We start from the raw sequence: 13620 nt of genomic DNA on the forward strand, positions 1-13620 counted from the left end.
AAAAAACAACATTTTTCGTGTGACAATTTCAAGCCGTTTTCTCTCAAGCGATTCAGAACATCTCTCAAACGGGTTTCGTGTTCCTCTAATGTTTTTGAGAAGACAATTATGTCATCTAAGAACACAAGTACTTCACGCAAATTGATGTCCCCCATGCACTTTTCCATTAAGCGCTGGAAAGTACTTGGTGCATTCGTGATCCCCTGTGGCATTCGGTTCCACTCCCAAAAACCAAGTGAACAAACAAATGCGGTCTTTTCCTTGTCACTCTCTGTCATCTCAATCTGATAGTACCCACTTTTCAAGTCCATGACAGAAAACCACTGAGACCCGCTCAGGGCAGAAAAGGACTCCTCCAGATTATGCATCCTTGATCGTTTGCATGTTTAAACGTTGATAATCCACACATAATCGGACGTCTCCGTTTTTCTTTTTTTACCACAACTATGGTTGATGCAAAGGGAGATTGTGATTCCCTAATGATTCCTGCCTCAAGGAGAGTCTGCAAATGACGCCTCACTGCATCATAGTCCTGTGGGTGTATCGTACGTGGGTGTTGTTTGAAAGGGGTCTCATCCTTGAGCTTAATTGAGTGTTTAACTTTTGTTGCATCTCCATAGTCAAGATCATGATGTGAGAAAACATCAGAAAAACTGTTCAATTTTTCTGTCATGTGGGCTTTCCACTTTTCAGGGAGTGATTCGCCAAAGGTAAAATTCAGGCTAGAACTAGACTGCTTGTCAATCTGGCTAGCAGGCTGCTGTTGACTACTGCAACTAGCCGTGTTCTGAGTAGGCATGATCTCTTGGACAGCACTAAGTTTGCCAATGACACATCTGACAGGTAAGGAGATGTCACGATCAGTTTCATTCCTAAAAACCACAGGTACTTTGTAAGTAGAGTCTCTTGGAAGATTAATGAGAGAACATTCAAGAAATATTCCCCCAGGTAAGGATGATACTGTAGGTTGCTGAAGTAAGACACATTATTCGTTTGTTACATTGTCAATGTTAGCATAACCCTCTAGCACTATTTTTGACTAGCAGGGATCACACTTGGTTCAGAGTTTCTGAGATTTACAAGACCTAAATTACCATCTGGACATTGTTTGTGCCTAATCTGTAAGGTTCTCAAAATCTGGCGATAGCCACAGTATGGACTGTTTTGAAAAGCTTGGTCATCACAAAACTGATCATAAAGTGGGTCTAGTGTGTTAGTTCCAATCAGCAATGGATTTAGAGTAACTCTTACATACCCCATGTATGGCATTGACTGTTCATTGGCCCCTTCAATCTCCAATAAGTCAGTGACAGGGTGAATTGCCTGATCTGAAAGGTAAGTGTTATAAAAACACTTAGACATGGTAGTTACCTGTGAACCAGTGTCTAGTAATGCATTACATTCAAGCCCGTTAACTTTAACGTTAGCAGTGCTTTTACTTCCAACCAACCCTTTCGGTAACATTCTGCTCTGTGTCACTCTGTTCTTTCATTTTAGCTTTTGGTTTGGGGTTCATTTGTGGGACTTTGAGATTTGTTTGTTCCTATTTGTCCCTCAATAGAAACATTGTTCAGTTTAACTGTTTTTCAGGGTCTGGATTGTCTTTTTTCCCAAGCTTGTTGCTTCTCCTTTAGTATAGTTATTTTTGCAGACACAAGAGTGGGATTGGGAGGATCATTACAGTTTGTGGCAATATGCCCGTCCTCGCCACAGCCAAAACAGTACCATGGTTTTGGTTTTGTTTTAGCTGTAACAGGTGTGGATTCTGAGGTAAGTTTTGTTAACTTGTCTCTGTTTTCGTTTTTCTTTCTCCTTTTTCTTTACAAATTTTTGTGAAACAGACGTTCCTCTTTTTGGAGTTGATAGCGCAGCAATCTGAGCTTGGAGATCGACAATCTGTTTTTGGATCTGTTGTATGACTGATGGAGGTTCAGAGAAGGATGTTTGCATATCAGAACTCTGAAAGATATGCTTCTTGCATTTGAGCTGCTGCTTGTGTTTTTGGTTTTTGAAACCCTAAATGTTGTTTCATTCGGTTTGCTTTTGCAGTTTGTCTGTCTTCTTCAGTTCTCAAAAGCAGTAAAAACTCCGTAAAAGTGGGCGGTTTATCTTTTCTTTGCTCAAGCTGAAGCACATTAATCAAAGAATTGTTCCAGCAGCCTCTACGGAACTGCTTTAGAAGCTGTTTGTCTGAATCTTGGGGGGGAATTGTTTTCATTTTCATGATTCGATTCAACAGTGTCTGTAATCTTTAGAGATAATTAGAAGGTTTCTCACCTGAGTTCTGGTGGACATTAAGAAACTGAGCAAAAAGCTCATCCCCATCTTCCACTGTAGCATAAGCAGAGTCAAGAAGGTCTAGAAAAGCTTTTGGACTGGCATGAGGACCAAGTGACTTGACTACAGTGGAGGCAGGAGGCAGCAAACTGTCCACAATGCGCCTTACAAGCTGTGCACTAGAAAGAGTGGGGTCTGCTAAGTGGCATTCAATATTGCTTCTCCAAGTGTCATAATCAACCTCAAAATCTGGGCAGGGTACTATGCCAGAAAATGATCTGAGTTTGGCAGGTGCGTGCATTTGAGAAGGTCTGAACTTTTGACAATGTGTTAAACCACAACACGCTGCACCTCAGGGGGGTTAATCTGTTCAGGAGAAGGTTGAAAAGATGGGGCTGATGCTCTAACAGTGGGCATAGCAGTGGCATTTGTCCTGAAAGTAGGGCCTGGAGGTTCACTAGTTTGGGTTTGCCTATCCATTTCTGAAGGAGTTTCAGTGGCATCAGGGGAGACAGGGCCTTGAGCTGTTTCAGCAGGTGCTACTACTGGCTCCGGGTGCTCTGACTCTGAAGTCTGAAACGTTTCACTAATAAAACCAGTCATTCTAGCGAGCTCATCACGTAACAGGTGCTCAAAAGGTTTGCCACTGAGTTTAGCAATGTTTCGTAGGTCTGACAGAAATGTTTTGGTGAGTCCGGTACCTTTTTCAGAGGAGCAAACACCAGCAAGAGCCTCAACGTGAAAGACAACATCAGGGTTCAAATAATTTTTTCTATCAAAGGGTAAATCTTTCTCAAGTGTCTCCACAGCAATGCCAGATGTAAACTCCAAAATGACTTTACCAAAAAACTCTGAGGTTTGTTCTGAAACCTTGATACTTCTGTTAATTGACCCAAACTGGTTTATATAGTCAAAGATCTCCTCATCTACGAGGGTGTTTGTCAAACCTTTTACAATGATGGCATTGAAAATTTTAACACTTTCTGCTTCGATTGCATCCATTTTGGAAAATGTTCAAAGGATACTTAAGGATACGTTATTGCTATTCAAAGCTCCTGGCTGGCTCGCCACGTTTTACCGTGTAACCCACTTCAGGGTATGTACACGTCTAATGCTCTAGGTTCATAGGAGCAGAGAAGATAGCAATAAGTGATGGACACAGGTATTTGTAGTTAAATGTACCTTTAGTAACAGATATTGAAAAGTGTACAATACAAAAATAACCATACCTATGGGCCCAAAATAAAACTAAGAAAATAAAATGTCCTTCTGTAGAATGTTCTTCCTGAATTTGAAGCTTCCAACTTCAATAATTGTTCAAGTCCGTAAGTCATTTAGTCAGGGAAATAAGTCAAGTCAGGGATCGTATCCAAAGTAGGTTCTCTTGATGTCTGTCAACGAACTGACAGAATCCTACCACAGAATCTGGTGAATGATGTGGTAGAGCTCACGATCCGACTGGGAAGGCTCGCCATCAATGGATCAATTCTCATCAACCTCGTTGGACATTTAGGCTGGATGCATCAATTTCAACGAAGTCAAAAGACCTGACCAAGAGGTTTAACATCAAAAAGGAAAAACAGCAAAAAAAAACGTGTTTCTTCAACGCTCTCCTTACTATTTTTCTTTTTTTTAAACCAACATGAGAGTAGACTTGCGCTCTGTGCATCAGTGAGCGAGGGAAAAACGCTATCCCTCTTTCTACATATCACTTCGTGTTACCATTGAAATAACTTCTGGTTTTCAAAATAACCGTTTTAAACCAAATTAATTTTATTTTAACCTTTTAACCAGGCGGGTTACAAGTACTTGATTCAGAAAACACAAAACTTGTTACAAAGATCTAATGGGAATTAAAACAAAACCCACAAAGTCTGCTTCACAAAATATTTTAGCTTCATTAACAGGTTTGTCTTTGTCTGTTTAAACAAAGCTGATTCTTCTTATCTCAGCACATGTTTATATGCTTTTGTAAGTTTGTGATATTTATCTTTGAGTAAATGATTTTGACAAAGCCCGAATTTAAAAGTATAGTTGATTTTTTTGGTTTAAGGGCTTACAGTTTAAATTGTAGCCAAGACTATATTCAAATCTAGAGTTATTAATTTAAAAAGTGTGCAAATACTTCCATAAAAAATCAACAATTTCATGCTTGATTCTATAAAGCCACCTCCATTTTTGAACACATTTGAAATGTTTTCACTTTAAACTTTTTCTTCTTCTGTATTCAGTCCTTTATTCTGTATGTTTGTTGTCAACATTATTGCCAGGATCTTAACATTTACAGTAACAGATTATAAATAATTACTGATGTCAGTAATGGTTTGGGGTATTGCTGAATTTGTAACCCTTTCCATGAAAACATGTTTCTGTTCTAAAAATTGTATACCAGCATGAGATTTCTTTATGTTTTGAACAGATTTTCTCCAGCCATCATTTTCTCTTCTTAAAATAAGTGAGAGATCCGTAATCTTTTAAAAGTTCTTCCTGTTTACATAGATAGTTTTGCAGAGGCACACCTACTTCTACTCAAAATGAAACAAAAATCTCCAGACCTATACAGGCTCTCATTCAACGTTATAAAGAAACATGTAAAACATGTTCTTTCCCCAAGAAGGTGAACAGGACGGTGGCCTGGCCTGCTGGCCCTGCCTGATCCGCTCAGCAATCATAGAGGGTCACTCTTAATCATGAGCGTTGCAATAATTATGTGTAAAAGGGACATGTCCGTGGGAGCGCCTGGTGCAGGAAGTAAAACGTGTAGTACTAGATGATTTAGCAAGTACTAGATGATGAAGCCTTGCATACAGTTTTTTTTTATTTTTATGGAATTTTTATTGAATGCCCGCCCTGTCACACTTTCTTCTGAATGCCAATGACATAGAACAGTGGTCTCAAACTCAAAACCTCTAAAAGTTACAGGTGACCTGTAACTTTTAGATGTCCTTTGCCCAGCGACCTGAATTAAATGCCTAAACTACCTCTCTAGCATGCAGCCAAGCTCTGCAGAGCTCTGCTAATGAGCTCATATTGGAGTCAGGTATGTTAAAGCAGAGTAGCAGGTAATTTGCTCCAAATAAAAGGCAAACCTGTGCTTCCTCCAGGTTTATTCAAAAGTGAGGACCTGCGTGTTCGAAGGCAATGGAGACAAGCCCAGTATATTGTGGGCCTGTTTTGGGAAAGATGGATAAAAGAGTACCTGACAATGTTACAGGATTTGCAGAAGTGGAACAAATTCTGCAGCAATTTTGCCACAGCTGATGTTGTTATTCTTGTCAACAAAGCTGCACCAAGAAGCTCTTGCATCAATGGACACATCACAGAAACCATGGTAGATACACATGGAGTAGTCCTGCGTGTTTGAGTCAAGACACGAACAAATGAACTAGAGAATCATATCAAAAAATATGGCTTGTGGTGGGAGCTGATGTTAAACACCTCAATACGCAATACAAATATTTATGAATGCACACAGTCCATATGTACAAAAAAGGACGCAAAACTATTAAACATTCATCTTTTCGATTTATGTTTTTCTATTTTTATAAGAATAAGAAGACATTTTATGGACTACTGATGAACATGATATATGTTTCTAAATGACTTTGGTTGCTTTATAAGTTGATATTTAATTTATTTAGGAGGTTTATGTCTGTGGACGTTGAAGGTTTGTTGTATTGACCGCTTATTCAGATACATGTGTTGTTACACAGGGATTATGGGCCAGAATGCAGTGGCCATTTTTGCAAAATTCTTGGAGACTATAAGTTAAATCCAATACTGTTTTGCTTTAAATGTTAAGGATATTTTTTAATTAATTTGGTATCAAAATTTATTTAATTTTTATATTCGGAAAAGTTGTGACTAGTGTAGTAACTTTTAGAGCCTCTCAATTGTCTCTGTACTGAAATGTGCTATATGAATAAATAAATTTGCTTTGCCTTAATAATTAAGAGGAAGAAGTAAGATTTTCTTTGTCTGACAAACTAACTTTTGTTTACATTTGAATTGTAAAAAAGTAACAGTTTAGATTTGGTCTATATCTTTGCAAGAAATAAACTGCATGTGTTGTCAAATAATAAAGTCAGAAGTGTGTTCAATTACAAACCACCTTTGGCCACCTACTTTCTTCTGGTTGGAGAATTATTGTTTTAGAACGAACAACGCAGCGACAGCTTTAATTTTTCACTTAAGGTTGATACATTTTATTGTCATCAATGCAACACACTGACAATGAAATTTCCTTTTTGCCCATTCCCAACACACAGTGACATAAATTATGATCTTCAAAGGCAACAATAAACTTTAAATAACTATGCAAAGCCAATTCAACACTACATGAAAAACCTAGTTGAGAAAAATTGTTCATAATAAAACCAAATAGAATTAGTTTTCCAGAAGTGTACATATTACTGGAGCCTGAGAATGTGATCATTTTCCTTTTACCACCACTAATTATCTATAGTAATTTTTAAAGGTTTTCTTACTTATTTAATTCGATTTCCCAACAACAGTAAGGAGTAAAACAGTCCCAAATCTATTTTTACATTAGTTACATAAACTTGAAGTGGACCCAAGTAACATGAGTAGAAGAAATTCCCATTTGTGCCCCAAGAAAGAAAATGATAAACATGGTCATTAAAATCTCCAAAAATATATAAAAAAAAATATTGAATGGAAAATGGAAAAAACTTTAAAAATAAATATTTTAATAAAAATACCTGACTATAATTTCCAGGGGAAAGAATAATGCCAAAATAAAGTTGTCATTAAAAGCTCGGTATAATCAGTAGATTACTGTAAGGACAGAAGTTTCTCTCCCTTCTCTACTTTAGCTATGATTTCTGCCTTTTCTTTCATTTTCTCCAGAGACTGAAGTCTTTCCTTCCAGCCTGGTTTGGCCTCCTGTTCCTCTCCTTTCATCAGCATGTTGATATATTCTGGAGTGGTAAGGGGTTTTGGGTTCAAGGCTATTTCCTTCAGTCTGTTCAGACACTTTGCAGCCTCTGCAATCAGTTTCACCACATCATACTGTTTAGATTCATAATCAGACATCAGATTTGTCATCAGCTCTTCCAAAGTAACCTTCTGCCCACAGGCCTTCTCGTATTTTTCTTTTAGCTCCTTCAATGTTCTTTTTTCATGGATTTCTGTATGTTCCCATCTGAAGCTCCCGTTTGAATGCACGGTCCAGAAACATTTCCCTGGGCAGACTTTACAGTATCCATCTTTCCCCATTGCATTACACCGTTCTTTATCCTCATCCCTTGGTATGTTACAAGGGAAGTGACAGGTAACATGACACTGCAGACAGTTGGTGATGTTCTGTCCAGTGTGAGAAATATCAACTTGTTCAGTTCTTATCACACTGATGTTAATCTCAAAGTTTTCATTCTGTCTGATTTCTGCTTCATGCTCTTGTAGTTTTTCTTTTGTCATTCTTATTTCCTCGATCTTGGCTAAGCCGAGTTTAACCTGCTTCTGCAGCTCCTCAGCAATATTTTCCAGATGTTTTCTTTCTTCCAGGACCTCTTTGGTCATTGTCAGTCTTATTGTTCTGATGTCAGTTAGACTATCAAAAAAACTGGCCATGCTCTTTATTCCCATCTTCCAAAACTCAAAGGTTTTCTCTTCAAGCCCAATCATTCGTCTTTCAGCTGAGAATTTGTTGGAAGCAAACAGCACTGAGTTATTAAATTTGAAGTGAACCGGCAGCCCATCATTGCTTTGAGGACATGTGACACCAGACACTTTGAGGGCTTCTAGAACTGGTAGCTGCTGCTCATCTGCATACGTCACCAGAACTCTGATGTTTTCTGCCACGTCTTTGCCAAAGATTGACAGGGCTGAATCAAACACGTATCTTTGTGTTGATGTCAGTTCAGTTATAGCAGCCTGAACAACAAAACACACGGCATCAATTTCACCGACACCTTCCTGATTAGTAAAGAGGTCACGCAGCTGCTCTGTGATCTCCTGGTCTCTGTCTATACCTCCAGTGCCTCCAAAGCCTGGAGTGTCAACAATAGTCAGAGAGTAATTCACTCTGAAACCCTCCTGGTGGTAAAGTTTGTACAGCGTGATTTCTGAAGTCTGACCTTGTGACTTTGACTGACCTTCATCCACTAACTTAAACCGAAACGAGTCTTCCCATCTAACACCTAGAACGTAATTTACCATTGCATTGATGACAGTGGACTTCCCAGCACCTGAGGCTCCAAGGACCATGATGTTTCTGTTACAGTTCCTGGATTTCTCTCCAAAAGTGAAACTTTTGCAGCCTTTAATGTCAATTCGTTTTGTTTCCACTGGAATTTTGTAAAGTGGGAATAAAACCACTTTGTGATGGCAGAAGAGTGCTTTTTTCTTTAACAACATCAGCCAGACGTTTAGCTTCTGGCTTTGAATCAGTGCAGGTCTGATTTGGTCCTGTGGTCACTGACTGGTAATAGTCTGAGGCTATTTCAATTAAATCTCTTAGTGGAAGGATGTTGAACCAGTGCAACCAAAGTGTTGCAGTAACAACAGTCAACAAAGTCGTTGTTAGAGGGCTTGATAAAATGTAAATTGCACTGACTGTCAGTGTTAAGGCTCCTGATATTTTAGGATTGTCTAATGCTGGGATGACTACATCTGAAACTCTCTTTCCTGTTTTGAGTAAGTCGTTCAGAGTGATAATGTTTTTCCAGAGTAACAAGAGAATCAGAACCACAACAATCAGGACAGTTATTATCAGTGACAAGCACATCTTGGTTGTCAGTCTTGATTCTTCTTTGTTGTCAATCTGACTGCAGTCAAACCTGAGAAAACAGCAACAAAAATTATACTTTTTTTCTAATTAATTATGAGGTACATGTGCATTAAATATGTTTTCATGGACACTGAGAAACTAAGCTGTACATAAATTATACAAAATCCTCTATTATTGAGGGCTTTCCTGGTTGAAAGGTTTAGAAATAATTAAACATTTATGACACATGTCATATATTTGCTAAAGTGGGATTTAGTACCAGAAAATAAATTCAATGAAAAAACAATGACAAACCTTTTTCATTGGCAACTCTTGTTCAGTGGGAGGAGAAGGGGTTTTCTATTTGAAAGTTTTTGGTTCAATTCCAGCTTCCTCCTGTCACATGTTGATGTGCCCCTAGATCAGGTTCTTAAACTCCACTTTACTACTTTTCTGTCCAAAACATATAAGTATGTGCTCATGTGAGGCTTGTTTATCAGATTAAGTTACTTTTAAGATGTTGAAAATGTTTTTTTATTGATATGATGTAAGCTTTTAATCTTAAATGCTGTGTTTTATTGGAAGTAAGGAAAATCCATCCGTCCGTCCATCCGTCTTCTTCCGCTTATCCGGTGTCGGGTCGCGGGGGCAGCAGCTTCAGTAGGGAGGCCCAGACGTCCCACTCCCCAGCCACTTGGGCCAGCTCCTCCGGGGGAATCCCAAGGCGTTCCCAGGCCAGCCGGGAGACATAGTCCCTCCAGCGTGTCCTGGGTCTTCCCCTGGGCCTCCTCCCGGTGGGACGTGCCCGGAACACCTCACCAGGGAGGCGTCCAGGAGGCATCCTGACCAGATGGCCAAGCCACCTCAACTGGCTCCTCTGGACGTGGAGGAGCAGCGGCTCTACTCTGAGTCCTCCCCGGATGACTGAGCTCCTCACCCTATCTCTAAGGGAGAGCCCAGACACACTACGGAGAAAACTCATTTCAGCCGCTTGTATCCGGGATCTCGTTCTTTAGGTCACAACCCAAAGTTCGTGACCATAGATGAGGGCAGGAACGTAGATCAACCGGTAAATCGAGAGCTTCGCCTTTTGGCTCAGGTCTCTCTTCACCACAATGGATCGGTACAGCGCCCGCTTCACAGCAGACGCTGCACCAATCCGCCTGTCGATCTCCCGCTCCATCTTCCCCTCATTCGTGAACAAGACCCCAAGATAAGTGAGAGCTGTAGATCACGCCCTGATGAAGCCAATAGGACCACGTCATCCGCGAATAGCAGAGACGCAATCCTAAGGCCACCAAAACTGATCCCCTCAACACCTTGGCTGCGCCTAGAAATTTTGTCCATAAAAGTTATGAACAGAATCGGTGACAAAGGGCAACCTTGGCGGAGTCCAACTCTCACCGGAAACGAGTCCGACTTACTGCCGGCAATGCGAACCAGACTCTGACACCGGTCGTACAGAGACCTGACAGCCCTTATTAAAGGGCCCGGTACTCCATACTCCCGGAGTACCCCCACAGGATCCCTCGGGGGACACGGTCGAATGCCTTCTCCAGATCCACAATGCACATGTAGACTGGTTGGGCAAACTCCCATGCCCCCTCCAGGATCCTGCTGAGGGTGTAGAGCTGGTCCAGTGTTCCACGGCCAGAACGAAAACCACACTGCTCTTCCTGAATCCGAGATTCGACTATCCGACGGACCCTCCTTTCCAGAACCCCTGAATAGACCTTACCAGGGAGGCTTAAGAGTGTGATTCCTCTGTAGTTGGAACACACCCTCCGGTCCCCCTTTTGAAATAGGGGGACCACCACCCCAGTCTGCCAATCCAGGGGAACTGACCCCGATGTCCACGCAATGCTGCAGAGCCGCGTTAACCAACACAGCCCCACAACATCCAGAGCCTTAAGGTACTCAGGGCGAATCTCATCCACCCCCGGGGCCTTGCCACCGAGGAGCTTTTTAAAAACCTCTGCAACCTCAGCACCAGAGATAGGAGAACCCGACCCAGAGTCCTCAGGCTCTGCTTCCGCAATGGAAGACATGTTGGTGGGATTACGGAGGTCTTCGAAGTATTCCGCCCACCGAAGCACGACGTCCCGAGTCGAGGTCAGCAGCACACCACCCCCACTGTAAACAGTGTTGGTACTGCACTGCTTCCCCCTCCTGAGGCGCCCGATAGTGGACCAGAATCGCTTCGAAGCCGTACGGAAGCCTTTCTCCATGGCCTCTCCGAACTCTTCCCACGACCAGCCGAGCCGCCTGCCGCTTTGACTGCCGGTACACATCAGCTGCTTCCGGAGTCCCACAGGCCAAAAAAGCCCGGTAGGACTTCTTCTTCAGCTTGACGGCTTTCCTCACCGCTGGTGTCCACCAGCGTGTTCGAGGGTTGCCGCCGCGACATGCACCGACAACCTTGCGGCCACAGCTCCGACTAGCCGCCTCAACAATAGAGGAACAATAGGGAAAAATAATTTTAATTAAAAGAAATAAAGGCATGGGAACATAAGTCTGCATGGAAGTATTCCATACAATGTGTTTCTGATGGAGCTATTTAAGTAAGTTAAGTTTTCAATATTATTCTAACATATTGAATATGACTAGATATCTCAGTCCGTTTGTGACTCTATGACAATTGACCTTCCTAACATATGTTGGTTAAAAATATAATTATATGATAATTATGTTATATGTTACTTAGGGCTGTGCTAAAAATAATTTTTCCAATTCTGAATCTATTCTTTTATTTATTACTATAGATCGATTCATATAATCAAAGATCGATTTAGAAAAATACATTTTTCACTGTTAAAATATGTCAGGCTGACATTTCCGGCTCACACCCCATTCTGGGAGGTAGACATTTAATTTTAAGATAATTATGTAGTTATACATCATGAATGTAATATGTCTATAATGCACCAAATAGGAGCTGTAGATATATCTGGTGTCCTCTCTATGGGTATACCCCCCCACAGCTTGTTTGGGAAAAGAAGTTGTCTCAACATTTGGGGAGAGGGCTTGGTCCTTACAGCTGCCATTAACTCCCATTACTTTATTATCTTGCTGTCAATGTTAATGTGATACTAGTATTAATATGTTGCATCACTACATGTATTTCAGATAACCACTAAAAAAAACAAAACACTAATACCAGCAATTCAAATTGAGGTTGGAACAAAAATAATCAATTCTAAATCTTAAGAATCACTACCAAATCAATTCTTGAAATTTGAATGGATACCCAGCCCTACAGGTCTCTCATATATCGACACCAACAAAAGACATTTAGTCAGAATCCACTAAGATATATTTTTAGTTTTCAACAAAGTTGATGATATAGATATATTCATCTTACTGCAGGTAAGCAAATGATTCATTAGGTTTTTTTTTTAAAGATGAATCACAACAAACCTTGGTTGGGTGTTGGAAACAAATATTTCCTGTGCCAAAGGATTTCAAAGTGTTTGGTATTTTTGGTCTTGTTTTGGCCAAATTTCTGAAATACAAAAGCAAATAGAACCTATTAAAGTTTTCCTGTTGTGCTGTGAATGTACATTATGTTTAAGTATCTCTAAATGAAATCAGGGCCATTGTGAAAAAATAAAATGACGTTTAATGTATATAAGCAATAGCTCAAACACATAAAAAGCAAAGCAATCAAGGTTTTAATTGCTTTTCTATAAGAGGAATCATTAGTAAAATCAGTTTGATTCAAATGTGCTTAAAGTTTAAATTAAAAAAAGTCTAACATGCAAATTATAATATAATAATAATAATAATAATAATAATAATAATAATAATAATAATAATTATTATTATTATTATTATTATTATTATCATCATCATAATTATTCATTGTGGGAGGAAATTGGATCACAAAGTAGATTTAGGCTGTGGTGAGAACAAAGTGTTAAACCAAAGCATTACTTTAACAAAAGTTCATTAATGCATTTATAAAAAGAAGTTGCATAGATTAAAATAAGTCGTGCACACCTTAATCGATATTTCTCCCCATGTTTAGGTTCTGCAGGGTGCTGAGTTGTGCTAAACTGGGTCAATTAAAAAAAGTTAGAAAATTAGTTACAGTTAGGATGTGATTTGATAAGATTTGTTAAACAACATTAATGACAACATTAAGATGTCTCTGGTTCATCCATCCATCTTCCAAACCGCCTAATCCCTCATAGGGTTGCAGGGGCCTATTTCCAGCTTTCACTGGGCGAGAGGTGGGGTACACCCTGGACAGGTCGCCAGGACAACACAGGACAAACAACCATTCACGCACACACTCACAGCTAAGGACAATTTAGAGAAACCAATTAACCTAACAGTCATGTTTTTGGAGGAAGCCGGAGTACCCAGAGAGAACCCATGCATGAACAGGGAAAACATGCAAACTCCATGCAGAAAGACTCGAGCTCAGGACCTTCTTGCTGCAAGGCAGCAGCGCTACCCACTGCGCCACTGTCTCTGGTTCAGCATTACTAAAAACAATTGGCTGAATTAACTCCTCAGCAGGTACTCGGGACCTACAGAGTCCTGCTAATAGCCCAGTTATTTGAGACAAGTGTGCTGGCAGATACACATCTAAAGGCAGCAATGAAATA

General features: G+C 40.2%; 1 protein-coding gene across 1 annotated transcript; it reads right to left on the reverse strand.

Annotated features, from left to right (window-relative positions):
• Window positions 1–6997: 6997 nt before the first annotated feature.
• On the reverse strand, window positions 6998–13062 carry LOC105923265. The gene is made up of 3 exons (XM_021314647.2): window positions 13007–13062; window positions 12425–12509; window positions 6998–9077 (listed from the first exon to the last, which is right to left on the reverse strand). Exon 3 carries the CDS (start codon window positions 8653–8655, stop codon window positions 7072–7074), a length of 1584 nt encoding a protein of 527 aa, XP_021170322.2. The 5' UTR covers window positions 8656–9077; window positions 12425–12509; window positions 13007–13062; the 3' UTR covers window positions 6998–7071.
• Between the last annotated feature and the right edge of the window lie 558 nt (window positions 13063–13620).

The sequence above is a fragment of the Fundulus heteroclitus genome, unplaced genomic scaffold (assembly GCF_011125445.2).
Source record: "Fundulus heteroclitus isolate FHET01 unplaced genomic scaffold, MU-UCD_Fhet_4.1 scaffold_63, whole genome shotgun sequence".
Classification (NCBI taxonomy): domain Eukaryota; kingdom Metazoa; phylum Chordata; class Actinopteri; order Cyprinodontiformes; family Fundulidae; genus Fundulus; species Fundulus heteroclitus.